The following is a 15,269-nucleotide window of genomic DNA, read 5'->3' on the forward strand; positions in this document are numbered from 1 at the left end:
CGATACCACCCCTCCCTTACGTCCCGGAACCCCCCAATGCGCCCCAACTCACTCACCCACCCACCCACAGGGGGGTTCGACACAGGCCATCCGCCCGCGAAACATCCTGTCGCGCTTCCATCGCCATCACCATCACCGCGTTAAGACCTTGGCCCCACTCTCATTGCGCATGTGACCATCTGTCAAATCCACCCCACCCCAGCCCACTTCACCTCACTCCATTTTTTTCATTTATGCTACGCTACACAACCTCCTCCTCTTCCTCCTCCTCCTCGCTCACTACCGCCTCTGCTGGCAACGGCACAGATGTCAGCAGAGTCCCTCCAGATCCGAGACGTTCAAAGGCGTGGCCGCCGCCGCCACCCGGCGCCGGCGCCGCTGCCGTGGTGGCGGCGGCGGCAGTCGAGCCCACGGTCGCCAACCACTCCGGCGGCAGACCGCGAACCACCCGCCTGGAAAGCTGGAAGCACTCACGTTTGGAGTTGAACAGCTGTTCCAGCGCCTGAGCCTCCGCCAGCTGAACTTTGGTGGCGTCGAGCTCGCGGGCTGCCGCCTCCGACGCGGCGGCGGCGGCGGCGGCCGCCGCCTCCGCCGCCTCCCGCGCAGCCTGGGTATCCGCCAAGGCCTGACGCACCGCCTCCGCCTCCCGCATCAGCACGTCGTTCTCCTCCTGGGCTGCCTGCTGTGCCCTCCGCATGGCCTCGAGCTCCTCCTGCAGCGGATCAAAGTGACCCGTGGGTCTCTCATGGCGGTAGCGGCGAACCCCCAAGGCTCGCATAGCACCAGAAGTCTAACAGCTTCATTACCCCAGCGACAGCGCATGATAAACTCTCCGACAGCTTCCCGTACTCTCTCCGAGCGGCCCGACTACTGCAAAGTCTTCCTGGGCACAACCTCCCGGGCAACACAACCAAACAAGGGACATGGACGCCCCTTACCCTAGGTAGCCCCTAGCCCCTAGCCCCTAGCCACTCCCCCACCCACCCCCGAAGAAAAGAACACAGCCCCCTTCACATCCTTGGCAGCCCCCAACCCCTCCTCTACACCTCCACGTCCTACTCAGGACTCCTCACCTGCAGGATGCGTAGACGAGACTGTACGTCATACACGTCATCAGATTCCCCCTCCTCAAATCCCTCCATCGCCCCCGGCACCGCCGCCGCCGCGTAGTTGTCGCCGCCGCCGTCCTCGACCCCGTCATAGCCGCCAGCAATGCCGCCAACTACTGCACCGACCCGTTCTTCCTCCTCCTCTCCTTCACCATCGACCACCGAAACCGCTGTGACCTCCGCAGCTGTCGCCGCCGCCGCCGCCGCCGCCTCCGCCGCCGCCAGAAGCCACCCCGCCGCCTCCCCGTCTGTAATGCCATCTGAGCTCCCAGCACCCACATCGCCATCCTGGTATCGCTTGTGGAGACAGGCCGCCAGCGCCTGGCTTGTGCGCAGTGCGGCGTCTCGCACCGCCGCCAGCTCCATGGATAAGTTGTTTCTGAAGAGCCGGAAGCGCCAATCAAGGGCCGAAAGGTGGTGCGTGGTGGGGGTGGTGGTGGTGGTGGTGAAAGACGAACCACGAACGGTGAGGGTGGGGAGGGTTCATGTGCGCGAACGGGGGAAGAGAAAAAGGGGGGGCCGCGCTCACCCCGCTTTCCCCAGGTAAGCGGTTGAAAGTAGTGCCACGCGAAACACACGTCAAAACAAATACACACGTCTGTTCAACACCTCGTCGTCATCTGTTCCGTCAACTGTTCATCACGTCCATGGTGACTATTCGGACCTAGCGTCGGTATGAAGCTTGTTGTATACGTGTACCACCATAACCGGCATTTCCCTCATCGCAGCTCCGAAACCATAAAAAAACGACACACGATTCCTTCTTCCCCTGCCTCAAGGTGCACGAGGGGGACACGCCACAAAAACACGACTTTTGACCTGCCTTCATCCGCCACAGGCAACGCATCCACAAAGACACAGACAGATAGACAGACGAAACCTCGCTCTGCGTGGTTTCCACGCAGATCGAAGGAGAGCAACAGACGGGCAGACAGACACACATATACATACATACACACACGCCCCGCAGCTCGCTCACCTCTCCTCCTCAGCTGCCCCCACCGCTCTCCGCGCTTCACCAAGCTCCTCCTGCAAAAATACACACACATACATAACATAAACATACGTATATACATACATACATGCACACGTGTAAGAAATACTTTGCCTTTTCCCTCCCTGGACACGAACCCTGCCCCCCATCCTCCCCCCCCCCGTCCCTCCCCACCTCCAGCTCCGCAATCCTGCTCTTCAGCCCGTGCAGCTCCCCCAAAAGGACCGAGTGCGCCTTCTCAGCGGCCGCCGCGGCCGCCTGCGCCTTGCCACTCGCCTGCGGGTGCGGGCGTGGGTAGGTGGTGGTGGTGGGAGTTCTTGTGTGTGTATGTATGTATGTATGTAGTGTGTTTTACACCACCTGGAGCTGCGTTTTACTATCCGAAGGTGTAACGGGCCGATACTAGGGTACTGAGGGTGCCCAAGGGCAGAGGGGCCTGGGGCTGTCCGAAATGGATGGATAACATTATTATGTTATATCCCACAGCGGGGCTACCTCAACTCCTCTCTTTTTCCCCCCTCCTTCCCCCTGTCCTGCTCACCTGCACCTGTCCCGAAGCCAGTGCATGGCGTGCCGCTTCCGCCTCCGCCTCCAGCTCCAAATTCTAATTGATTGGGGGGGTGGGGGTGTTGGGTACTAGGGTGGGTACTAGGGTGGGTACTAGGGTGGGAAGGGCCGGAAAGAGAGCGGGTTGGGGGATGAGTGACGCTGTGCACGAGTCCACCGCACCAACTCCCACAGCCTACCGGGGTTGTGTAAGGAGGGCTGGTCCTTGCTTGAATAACATTGTGTATATATACATACATACAACCCCAGACGTACACAACAATACACCATCGACCCACCCGGTTTCGAAGCATCTCCAATTCCTCGTACAGCTCCGAAACCTGCATTCCCAGCCGCTTGGACTCCGCCACCGCGGCCTCCACCGTCGCCGCCAACTGCTCCCGAAGCGCCACCAGCTCAAACTGCGTCGCGGCCGCGTCGGCAGCCGCGGCGGCGGCGGCAGCGCTCGCGCTGGCGTCAGCGGCCGCCTCCACCTCCGCCGCCGCCGCCGCCGCGGCTTCTTCCGCGTCCTTCTGCGCCGCGGTTGCCGCCTGCGCCTCCGACTTGGCTGAAACCAGCTTCTGCTGCAGAGCCGTAATCTGATCCGCCAAAGCGTCCCGCTCCTATTTCCACGGTGGTACGGGTGGTACGGGAAAGGACCCCCGGGTTGTGGAAATGTGGGGGTGAGGGGGCCGTGTGCGGTGTTGAGCGTCATCGTTGTGGAGGACGGGACGGGACGGGACGGGACGCGGGGAAATAAGGGTGCTTCAAAACGAACACACATCTTGCTTATCCAGCTCCCGGTATCGGTACTCCTCCATAGCCAGGTGCCTGATCGGGACATACATACATACGTACATACATACATATATACATACTCCCCTCTGCCTACCCCCCACATAACAAAACACACAAACACCTGCACGGCCGCCAGCAGTCGGCGATGTTCCTCCAGCGGCACCGACTGCGTGTTGCTGTGCAGTACGGCAGGCGAGGCGGCCTCAATCGCACACACGGCCTCGCGCGCCCGGGACTCTGCCTCCACACAGAGGAGCCTCTGGTACTCGTCCTGGGGCACCGCCACACAGTCCTGGGGGTTGGGAGTGGTGTTGGGGTTGCAGTTGGGGTGGTGGCCAGGGGGGTGACGGGTTGTGGTGATCGTGATGATGGTGGTGGTGTCGGTGCTGGTAGTGCTGGTGGTAGTGGGATGATAGACGGGGCGATGTTAAAGGGAGGGGAAATACACGGTAACAAAAAATAAAGACACGTCGGAAATTAACTCTGAGAGGCCAGGCACGTCGCGCTGAGGCGCTTCGCCCTGAAGCGATCGAGAGAGGATGATGATGACCTCCCGCGTACCCGCATCAATACCAATACAACGTCCCCCCGGCTTTTACGGACACACCCGCACTGTTGTGCGGAACTTGTAACTACCAGAGACACGCACACACGCACACACACACACGCACGCACACACACACACACACACGCGCACACACACACACGCACACACACACACACACGCACGCACACACACGCACACACACACGCACACACGCACACGCACACACGCACACGCACACGCACACACGCACACGCACACACGCACACACACACACACGCACACGCACACATACACGCACACGCACACACACGCACACGCACACGCACACACACACGCACACACACACACACGCACACACACACACACACACATACGCACACACACACACACACCGCACCCTCCCTGCAGTGCTACCTGCAGCGCCTCCGCCATCTCCGCCTCCGCCGCCTCCCTCATCTTGACCGCCTCCTCCACCTCCCCTCTCAGCTGCTCCATCTCAGTCTCCATGAAAGCCTGGGGGGCGGGGCAGCAGGTGTGGGGTGCTGGTGGTGCAGGAGATGTGTGTGCGTGTGTATGTATATGTGTTGTGTGTGTGTGTGGGGGGAAGATGTGCGTGGGGGGAAGACGTGTGTGTGTGTGGGGGGGGGGAGAGAAGGGAGGGGACGCACTACTAGGACCCAGCCAGTCCCACATCCGAAACACCACCAGATGCCAATCAATAAAGACATGCCCCCCTTGATCGACAATGTTTCAGAATTGCAGAAACCAGTTCTTGCAACCCATCGATCGCCAAATGGCCCACTTCTTGCTCACTCTGCATACTCACGTATACTTGATTATTGTTGGTCGTTAATCACGAAGCAGCATCATGATGATGTCTTCAACGGAAAAACACATCTTCCTCAAATGAAAGTATACACGAAATATACACCGCGCACGACATACGTCACCTGTCTGTTCTCCGCACACATCGTCCGAAGTACGACTTTCAAGCAGACAACAGCAACAGCAATAGCAGCAACGGCAAAATGAAGCGAGAGAGAGAGAGAGGGTAAAAGAACAAATCTCCAACTTCCCGTGCATTTCCGGCGCTCTTAAGTGCGCGGTAGTGGTGGTGAAGCCACCTTAGCTACCTTCGTTGGACCCACCATCTGGTTGCGCAACGAGCTCAGCTCCGCATACTCAGCCCGCGGCACCGCCACACACTCCTCGCGGTAGCGCCGCAGCTCTCGTTCCAAAACCGCCTTCTCCGCCAACAGCTCCGCCGCACTCACACTATCACGCAGCGTAGGCGCATGGAAGGTCGAGAGACCGCCACCGCCACCGCCGCTGGGGTGGCTGGTGCTGCTGCTGCTGCGGCGACGCAGGGTGGCAAATACCGGCGACGGCGATCGAGACCGCGGCGTCAACGACGGCGTCGCAGCAGCAGCAGCCGCCGGCGCGGAGGTCTGTGGCGTAAGCGCCGGACAGGGCACCAATTCGACCGTCCCACGGGTCTCTCGCCGAGCGCGTGTGGCGTCCGCTGCCAGCACCCTGAGCTGCGCCACCAGGTTGTCCCGCTCCGCCTGGTGGGGTGTCGAGGAGCACCGTGTCGGGTCGGGTCGCCAAGTTCAGTGCATTGTAGTGTAACCCAGGAAGAGGATATAGGAGGGTAGGTATAGGTGTGAGAACAACAAAGGGGTTGAATAGAAGCAAGTCAAGGATTTGGGTCCATATGGTCCACATTTTCATGATGATTATTCGTCGACTTCATGAAGTCGTTGAAGTTGAATAAGAAGTACGAAAAGTCAGAGGATGGTGTGGACCGGAACTCAGGTAACCTGATTGCCCGACGACACCCTCACGCGCCCACTCGAGGACAGCATACACAGCTGCTTTTCCAGCAGCTCAGGCGTACGACGTACGACCACTGGGTTGGCCTCATGGCCCTGCCCCTTACTCCAGGACTATGTGGAGGAGTTCAAGTTCAAGAGAAGTTCAATAATATGAAGGTGGCAAAAACAAGGCAATATCGAGGGTCTTTCGCCACCCCCACCCCCAACCCCACCTGGAGCTCCTCCACCATCATCTCCAGACTTGAAACCCGCTCCGAAGGCAGGAGTCCATCCTCGTCCTCGCGCTCCCCCTCGTGCCCCGTGTGACCAAGTGACCCGCGGGTCAGGATGCCGTCCGCGGCCCCACTCTCCAATCCTCCGCCATCTTGCAGACCTCCACTCGTGGTGTCGGCCGACATGCTGATTAACGCATGGATCTGTACAGCATGTACGACAAATACAACGTATGCGCAAATCGCCATACCGTGCCATATGGGCTCGGTCAATGTGGGCGGGGGGTAATAAGTGTTGGTGCGGTGCGGTGCGGCACCGCACCTCAACCTATACGACAAAACCCACATCCCCCCTTCCACCCACCACACACATCTTCCTCCTTCCCTCGTGCAGCCCAAGGACTGAGGGCCCCGCTCACCTGGCGCTGAAGGGCCTCCCGCTCCAGAGCCCAACGCATGGAGGCCGAGTCCTGCTGCCGCCGGCTCTCCTGCACAGCGGCGCCCCCGGGGGGAAGAAGCGTCAAGAGAGATAGACAGAGGTGGGAGTTGCCAGAGGTGGGAGTTGCCAGAGGTGGGAGTTGCCAGAGGTGGGAGTTGCCAGAGGTGGGAGTTGCCAGAGGTGGGAGTTGCATGTCTGCGCCATGCAAAGGCCGCCCGATTACAGGGGCAAACGGTCAGCTGCCCGGTCCCCCGCCGCCGTGCAAGCGCGTTCTGGCAACAGAACGCACGCCGATTAGTGGCGCCAGCTAGCTCACCTCCAGCTGCCGCCGCAAGTCCGTCAGCGTAAGCAGGAGCTCCGGCTTAGTCCCGCTCGTGTCCATGCTAGCGGTTGACGACGACCCCGCGGCAGAGCCTAGGGCAGGAAGAGCAGCAATGGCTACATGATCATGTTAAGGTAATGACAACAACTAATTGAGTTTTGGCGTCCAGGGGACGCAACCGGAACAGGGGTGCTACTCTTCTGCTGAACTAGTATCCGATACCTTCCATTCGTGACAATCTTGCGCATATCGGGGCAGCATTGCATAACACAGATTAGCCAAGAATAAAAGCGCCTACGACTAACCACGCTTAGGAGTATTTTTTTACCTTTACATATTAGCTAGGGTCGACACACATCGCGGCAGGTGGGCTGGGACTTCAACTCCCTGTTTTGTGCGATGAACAGAAAATAATAGATATGCAGGCCCATTTTCTGTGGTGCGCCCTACCTGTCTGGTTTGGGCTGGCGCTCCTCGTCGACTGGCACGATGAACAAAAAGAGCTGCAAGGCTCCCTAGCGCTAAGACCGCCCTGGCTTGCATCCTCACATACGGCTTCGCTACCAGCTTCGCTGCCGAGGAACATGCCCGAGCTCATCCGCTGGTGTGTGAGCCTTGAGCCTGTTCGTCCCAAGTCGTCTGTTTGCTGGAATTGCAAAGAAGACGCCGGCTGTATAGGCTTTGTTGCTTCTTGAAGCCGTCGCTTCTCTTCAAGCCATTGTTGTCTCTCCTGGTAGAACTGTTTGGTGAGCATGGCGATTTGCTCGCGGAGTTCAAGCACTTCGCACTCTGCATCAGGGCTTCCTTGCGATTGTGCATCGTAGTCCTCAGGTAAAATATCCATATTTGACCAGCGTTTTAGCGGCTGATTGAGTGCAACGGCCGCTTTCTAACTTGTTACGTGGTCCCTGCCGAGGATTCTGGCCTCCACAAACTCAGGTTTCTTTTCGAAAGGACGTGATAAGCATGATCATATCATCCCTGCTCTGCTTATGTCGGGCCCTCAGCTGCACGCCTTCCCGCTCGCGCACGGAGGTGGTGTCGTTAACCGTGTGCGTTGAAGCGCCTACAGGCCCCTAGCAACAGCAAAGCCTGGGAACAGGCTCTGACGATAAAAGTATTTACATTGACAGCGGTCGTAAAAGCCGAGGAATCAGGGAAGCAGACGGTAGTTGGCTGAACCTAGGGGAGTGCCTCGAGTTTAGAGGAAAACCTGGGTCAAAGAATCTATCAGTACCGCGATGCACCGCAGCATAGTAGCATAGCCCATCGCTACCTCGCCCGTATGTTTACTGTACGACATAATGTCTACGTGAAATGGAACAAAACGTGGCTGAGTAAATATGCATACACGTGGAGACATGATGAGCACGACTGATCTTCTCATCCCGCCATCAAATACGACCTGAGCGGGCAGTGCACGCCGTGCTGCGCTGCGCTGCGCGGCATGACTGAACCCTGCAATCATGGTTGCGATCGGTGCACCGATTACATTCCAGTAACTCCAAAAGAATCAATTAAATTAGGTTACGATGATGGCAACTCGTGGCACGTATCATGCGCACTGCCGCCTTACATCATCGTCTGCACCGCGGCAGCAGCTCTCCGCGGCCTTGCCGGCCGCCCCATCCTGCATCCCGGACACAACCTCCTGCCTTTACGCTATCTACCCTGGTCAAAAATGCTACAGCCTGCGGCTTCAACCCGTAACCAACCTGCCGCATCGTCCATGTCTTGGCATGGACGGCCAATCTGCACCGGGCCCGACACGTCCGCAACAACACGAAGCGCTCCACCCCAGCCCTTATCAACGGAGCCCTCCACTCCCCGTGCAATGTCACCCTGGCCTTGGGGATATGTTCCTCTAAATCCCCTTCAGCGCCCAGGCCACCTCCCTCCCCCCTCCCCTATAACAGGGCCGCTGCTCACGATACAGCGACTGTCAGGAACTCACCGTACAGCGGGGATTTCAAACTCGCGTCACGCGTCACGCGTCTGTCCAGTCTTTTGCTACAGTCTATGCAACAAAAGCCGCGGTAGCAGCGATAACACCTGTTTCTTCAGCAGCAGCAGCAGCAGCAGCAGCAGCAGCAGCAGCACTTGTAGCAGTACCAAGGGTGATATGGGCGCTGGCGCTTCTATCTCTTCCACCAACGACGCGCCTGCAGTGCCCCGTCGCGCCAACATCGTCACCGCCACCGCCACCGCCACCGGCAGCGGCGGCGGCAGCGGTAGCAAGCTGCTCCGTAGCGTCCGAGCCGCTGCAAGCTTGCAGGTCGGCTAGGCAGGGAGGAGGAGGAGGGATAAGACCCTAAAACCCTAAATATGCAAACGGAGGTTGTTCTCGATCCGCATTCGCTCCTTTCCGTTCCCTGGCTTTCCCCCCCTTCCCGCCCCACCCCCCCCTACGTTTTCCGTCTTCACTTATGCACGCCCTCCCTTCCCTGGACGGCTTCCATCACCACTTCCTGGATGCTGCTGGTGTTGGCGGGAGCTCTTCTTTACAGGACATGGATGTCACACTGCGCCGCCATAAGGCCCGATTGGCCTCCGACCCGCTGCTGCTCACCGCCGCCCTCACCCGCCTGACCCAGATGGCAGCTGCCGGGAAAACTGCCGGGCCCCCTCCCGCCGCCGCTGCTGCTGCCAGTGCTGCTACTGCCGGGGGATTGGGGCACCCCGCCGCCTCTGGGCCCCGGCTGCTGGCAGTAGCTCCCCCTTCAGCGGCATCCTCATCATCAGCAGCAGCAGCAGCAGCAACAGCAGTAGCAGCGGCGGTAGCGGCACGGCCGCTGTTGTTGATGCTGTTGGAGAATGTGCCGACGGCGGCCGCGAAGATGGCGCCCGCTGAGCTGGGCTCCTGTGCCTGGGCCATTGGTGGGTGGGCAGCACCAGGGCCTTATGATGGCGTGGTTGGCTGGTTGGTGAATTGGAACTGAATTGTTGTACGGTGTTGATAACTCTTGCTGCTGCGGCTGCTGCTTCTGGGGTGGCGGTGCTGGCGGCTGCTGCGGCGGCGCCCGGGTTGGGTTTAGGGTTGTAAAGTGTTGGGGATTGGAGTGGTGGGAGGGCTGTTGTTTTTGTTGTTAATTTTTGTTGTTGCGTATATCCTTATCTCCTCCATCTGTTTCGCAGGCAAGCTGCGGCCTCTGTGGGAGGAGGCACATCCAGACATCCGTACTACCGTCGTACTTGCGGCGGTACACGCCATCACCGAACGCCTGGCGGCTGATTGGCAACAGCATTATTTCACCTCCAAAAACGTTCCCAACATTAGTAGCAGTAGCAGTAACGGTAGTAGCCGTGATGGCGCTCAGCTGCTCGCCGACTGGGGGACCGCCGTCACGTCCCCTGCTCCTACTGCTACTGCTACTGCTACTGCTACTGCTACTGCTACTGCTACTGCTACTGCGGACCGCAGCGCCGCCGCCGCCACAGCCACAGCCGCCACCGATAGTGCCTCTATTGCTGTTATTAGCAGCAGCGACCGCGGCGGCGGCAGTAGCAGCAACAATAGGAGTAGTAGCAGCAGCAGTAGCAGCAGCATCCAGGCGGGCCTCTGGTCCCGGGTTCGAACCCAGGACGTGGCGGGTTTGGCGTGGGGCTTAGCACGATCTTGGACGGGTTTGGTCACCGAAGGAGCCGTCCACTCCCGCGGCGGCGATGAGTGCTCAATCAACCCCATGTCCGTGAGCCAGCTGACCTCATCACCTAAACATCGCCAGTGCGAAGACATCACAACCATGACCACGGCCACGTTCACTGGCGGCCCTACCGCCGCCGCAGCAGCAGCAGCTGCCGCTGCCTCGCCTCCTTCCGCCGCCGCTGCCGCCGCCGCTGCCGCTGCTGCATGGCAGTGGCTGGCCGCCGCTGCGGGCGATGTGTTGTGGTCGGGTCATGCCAGGGAGGTGGCCCAGTTGGTGTGGGGCTTTGCGGCGGTGGGGAGGTGAGTTGAAACAAAATCCCGATCGGGGATTTCTGGGAGGGAGACGGAGTGAGTGTGTGTGTGTGTGTGTGTGTGTGTGTGTGTGAGTGTGAGTGTGTTAATGTTCTGAGCCGCGATGCGGGGGGTGGAAATGCCGATTATGGTGGTACGCTGCAGAACAACTTCACACCGAGATGAGCTCCGTAGTCACCTGCCATCTGTTGAATAGTTCCGATGAAACTGTAGCTGGACGTAGCTGCTTGAATCTATCAAGTCGATGTTCATCTAAAGCGTGATGTCACGAGCCCGTAGAAATAAGCGGAGAAGGCGGTGTAGTGGCGAAGGGCGACTAGGCGTGTGTGGGCGGTTAGGATTGACTACATTCAGCGAGGGCACCTACACAGTCCCTACCAGACCAAACAGGACCTTAGAGCTCATACGTTTTACCAACATCTCCTAAGCCAAGTGTGAGTGTGGTTGCGTTTGGTGGGGGAAGGGAGACGGAGGCGTGTAGAGAGCTTGGGGGGTGGGGGTGGGGGTTGCGGAACGGACCGCGTGACCGATGCCGTATCAGGCTACATCACTGCATGATGAGATTATTCCCATTATTATTATCATCACGTTCACATACGCCCAGACAGACAGAGACAGACAGACAGACATACCTCCACTGACCCACCACCATCGTAGTTTGTTCCCTCCGAGGATGCTGTTAGTGAAGGCAATTAGTGGTAATGGCAATGATGCTGCACTGCTGCTGCTGTTGTTGCTGCCGCTGTTTGGTGACAGGTTGGAGCCTCAGGTGTTTGGTAACCTGCTGACGGTGGGTGGTTGATGTGACCCATGGGTCAGTGGGCCGTGTGGTGGTGTATATGGGTGGGGAGGCTCAGGGGGTTCATGGGGGGAGGTAGAACCATGAAGCAGAGGGGAGGGGAGGGAAAGGGGGGGAGGGGAGGGGAGGGGATACTTTGTTATTGCAGGTATGGTTTCGGAAAACCGACATTGACTTCATCGCTACCGGCCATGTATGTGTATGTGTGTGCGCGTGTTTATCGCTGTCACAGGCATTGGCGCACCCCCGTCGTGGCCCTGCACTGGTTTCGGGGCTTCGAGAGGAAGAGTGTACGACAGTGCTGTGGGCCGTTGCCACGGGATTGGAATGTCATCGGGATGGCGCCATCCGCTCCGTGAGCCTCCACGCCTCCACATCTTCCCCCCCGGTAGGCACCGGGTTCCCGGGGGCCGGTGGCGGCGGCGGCGGCGGCATCGACACGGCGACTGGAACCTTGGATGCCGTAGGTCCGACACCGACACTCACACCGGCGTTGTGTATTGGTGTTGATGTTGGTGTTGGTGAATGCAAGGACGCATTGCTATCACCACCATTATCATCACTAACACCATTACCACCACCGCCGGCATTCCCTACCCCAGTGCCGTACACTGCAGCGGTGGGGCCTCCTGGAGTGTTGTCCAAGGCATTGGCTCATCTGGGGCCCCGGGCGGCACATCTGGCCATGAACGGTGGGTGGATGGGCGGGCCTCGTTGGTCGGTTAGTTAGTTAGGTGGTTGGGTACATGTTTGCTGTGTGTGTGTGTGTTACAGGACATACATACGTGATGTACCCCATCCCGCGCTCCCTCCGCATGTCGCGTCCAGTAAGTTTTATGCTCGTCCCCAGCCGGCCAACGAAACCCGAACATCCTTCCCCCGCCCCCTCCTCCCCCCTCCCGCCTCCAGGCAGGCTCACAGGTGGTCAGATCAGCTCCATGCTGAGGTCCCTGGTGGTGATAAAAGTGGGTTTTGTTTGCTTGGGGGGAGGGGAGGAGAGGGGGGAGAGGGGGGGAGGAGGGGTTAGGTCAGGAGGGAGGGGGGATGGTGCTGATGCTGCTGGGGTGTGATTTCGACGGCGTGTACGTGTGTGTGTGTGTGTGTATTTCCCCACAAACCTTGAAACGCTCTCCCTCTCGCTGTTCTTCCCCCGCCCCCTGCCTCTGCCACCTCCGCCGTCCCCACTCTGGAGCGACTCGCGTGTGACCTCGACTGCAGGCTCCAGCTAGTCTGTCGGGGGCGGCAGCCCGCTTGGTCTGGTCTTGGTCTGGGGGACGGCCTCCGTATCCGCGTGCACTTGGCACTCTTGTTCGCATGTGGTTCAACCCCCCCCTGAACCCCCCCCTGAACCCCCTCCTCAACCCCCTCCTCACCCCCCCTTCACCCACCTCGTTGACCTGGTTCGTGTTTTTACCCCTAACGCCTTACCCCCTCATCGCCTCATCATTCAGGAGGTATCCGGTGTCGAGCTGGATCCGGCCTGGATCCAGGTGAGTCTTCAGTTGGTTCGTTATGTGGTTGGTATGTTGCTTGATCGGTTGGTTGCATGTATGTATGTATGTGTGTATATCGCGTACCTCGGCTTCGAAGGAGAAAGGGGTTGAGAAGGTAAATGTCCGTTGTCCCGCGTAATAGTAGTCACGTATGTTTGTATTTATTTTCGCTGCGTGTATGTATGTATGTATGTGCGCAGGCCCTGGCCCTCAGAGCAGGACATAAGGCCCCTTATATGGACGGCCAGGCGCTGGGGAACGTAGCCTGGGCACTCGGCAAGGTGTGTGTGGAGAGGGGGGAGGGGGGCCGCCACGCGCGTGTGTCGTACGTGAAAAACACACACATATTCACATATTGTATTTTGGTTTTCTCTTTGATCTGTAAAAACGGCCTTTCCTTGCAAGTGCTTTTCTTTCCTGCGTGCACGTGAGTATGTATGAGTACGTATGCATGTATGAGCGTGCGCTGTTTGTTCGTGCAAGTGTTTGTACGACGGTTGTACGACAGGTCGTTCCCGTCAATCACGATGTCATGCACGATGCGAGGAGAACTGGTGAAAAAGATTTTGTGTGGCATTGTACACACAGCCAAGTTAAATTTATCGTTAAAAGAGAATAACAATTAATTTGGTAAAATGCTAATAAAACCGTAAAAAACCCTAAATAACCCTAAACGCTTAAAATTACTTTCGAAAGGAGGACGACCAACTTTGACGGTGTAGCTCTCTCCTTATCGCGACTACAACTTATTTCTCGGGAACAACCGAAGACAGCGCCAAGGGTCATCACACCAACATCCCCCCAAACAACAATGTCCTGTTTAGGCTCGTTATTGGCACGAGGGCACTCTCCGGGCGCTCTGTACGGCAGCGCTGCTCGCCCTGAGGAGCGCGGAGTCCAGCACTGGCAGCAGCAACAACAACAGGAGTAGCAGCAGTATCAGCGGCAGCAGCAGCACGAGTGGTAGTAGTGCTAGCGGCAGTAGCAGCAGCAGTGGGTACGAAAGCGTCGACGGCGGCGGCGGCAGGGCAGCGGAAATGTCCGCCGCCGCTCACCACCACCACCACCACCACCACCACAATGCCAACTCCGAAACCACCTTTAGCCGTACTGCTACGGCCACGACGACCGCCGCCCCTGCTACTGCTACTGCTACAGCTTGCTCAGCAACTCGCTTCACGACCCCGCGGCTCTCCACACACGATCTGCTACAGCTCATGTGGGCATGTGGCCGGTTGCAGTACGTGGACGAGCAGCTGCTGGAAGTCGCGCAGGTGCGCAATGCTACCGGTCTGTGCTACAAGTCAAGTCATTTTGACATGGCGGCGTGTTGAACATCGTTGATCTGTGTTTGCGGCGGGGGAAGGGGAGAGAGGTGCTGGCATTGCGACGCAACTTTAAGTCAACTGAAAAGTTGACGCCTGTGTGTGTATGTGTATGTGTGTGTGTCTCTTGGTAATTGGCATCCGGTGCACCCCCACTGGGCCCCCCCCCTTCCTCAACTGGTCCCCACCTCCCCTCACTCACAGCTACCGCCGCGTGCTGACTCCCCGGGGTCCCCTCCTCCCCCCCCCAGCAGCTTCACTCGTTTGTGGTTCGTCTTCCCCCCCCCCAACACACACGCACACACAAATACCCCAATCCTAACCCCCTCTATTTCCCGCTCCACCCCCGCACCCTCAATCCCCCGCCCTTCCCCCCCTCGGGATTCCCCCCTTCCCTCCAACCAATACACACACACCACACGTCGCTCACCCCACGCGGCTTCATCTCCAGTCCCGCCTGCTGCCCGAGATAGCCTCCCTGGAGCCCACCTCCCTCTCCACCCTCGCCTTCTCCCTCGCCTCCCTTACCCACCACCACCGTCACTACCGCCCCGCCGCCTTTGCCGCCATCTGCAAACGAGCACACGAGCTGCTGCCACCACCACCACCACCACCACCATCAACACCATCACCATCACCACCACCTACAACAATGACACCAGTGATAGCAACGATTTCGCCATCCACAGCTCCAGCGGAACTGACGTCACCGCCGCCGCCATCACTGACATCGCCACGTACACGCGGCAGCTCTCACGCAGGGCTGGCAGCCACGTCGCCCGTACGACCGCCCTCAATGCGGGGGCGGGAAGAGGGGCCCCGGGCCGGGCCCCCAACGAACCTCCCCGCCCCCGCCGTGTCCAGCGCCGCCGCTGAAGGGGGGCAGCTAGAG

At 59.0% G+C, this 15,269-nt stretch overlaps 2 protein-coding genes across 2 annotated transcripts in view; one reads left to right on the top strand and one right to left on the bottom strand.

Moving 5' to 3' along the window:
* Positions 1-241: 241 nt before the first annotated feature.
* On the bottom strand, positions 242-7,646 carry VOLCADRAFT_88089 (uncharacterized protein; the record flags this gene model as incomplete). The annotated part of the gene is made up of 15 exons (XM_002947769.1): positions 242-712; positions 1,074-1,250; positions 1,461-1,488; positions 2,089-2,138; positions 2,278-2,379; positions 2,645-2,707; positions 2,949-3,272; positions 3,569-3,739; positions 4,409-4,507; positions 5,143-5,559; positions 5,839-5,940; positions 6,042-6,245; positions 6,461-6,529; positions 6,797-6,894; positions 7,253-7,646. The coding sequence occupies 15 exons, from the start codon at positions 7,644-7,646 to the stop codon at positions 242-244; spliced, it is 2,769 nt and encodes a 922-aa protein (XP_002947815.1).
* Positions 7,647-10,545: 2,899 nt separating this feature from the next.
* Positions 10,546-15,269, top strand: part of VOLCADRAFT_88090 (uncharacterized protein) — a gene marked incomplete at both ends in the record, with an annotated part of 6,633 nt that continues 1,909 nt past the window's right edge. The window contains 8 exons of the mRNA XM_002947647.1: positions 10,546-10,748; positions 11,517-11,550; positions 11,792-12,251; positions 12,469-12,524; positions 13,011-13,049; positions 13,253-13,333; positions 14,267-14,326; positions 14,582-14,646. Coding sequence (XP_002947693.1) covers positions 10,546-10,748; positions 11,517-11,550; positions 11,792-12,251; positions 12,469-12,524; positions 13,011-13,049; positions 13,253-13,333; positions 14,267-14,326; positions 14,582-14,646 — 998 coding nt within the window. The remainder of the gene's footprint in view (positions 10,749-11,516; positions 11,551-11,791; positions 12,252-12,468; positions 12,525-13,010; positions 13,050-13,252; positions 13,334-14,266; positions 14,327-14,581; positions 14,647-15,269) is intronic.

Source organism: Volvox carteri (assembly GCF_000143455.1).
Source record: "Volvox carteri f. nagariensis unplaced genomic scaffold VOLCAscaffold_7, whole genome shotgun sequence".
NCBI lineage: Eukaryota > Viridiplantae > Chlorophyta > Chlorophyceae > Chlamydomonadales > Volvocaceae > Volvox > Volvox carteri.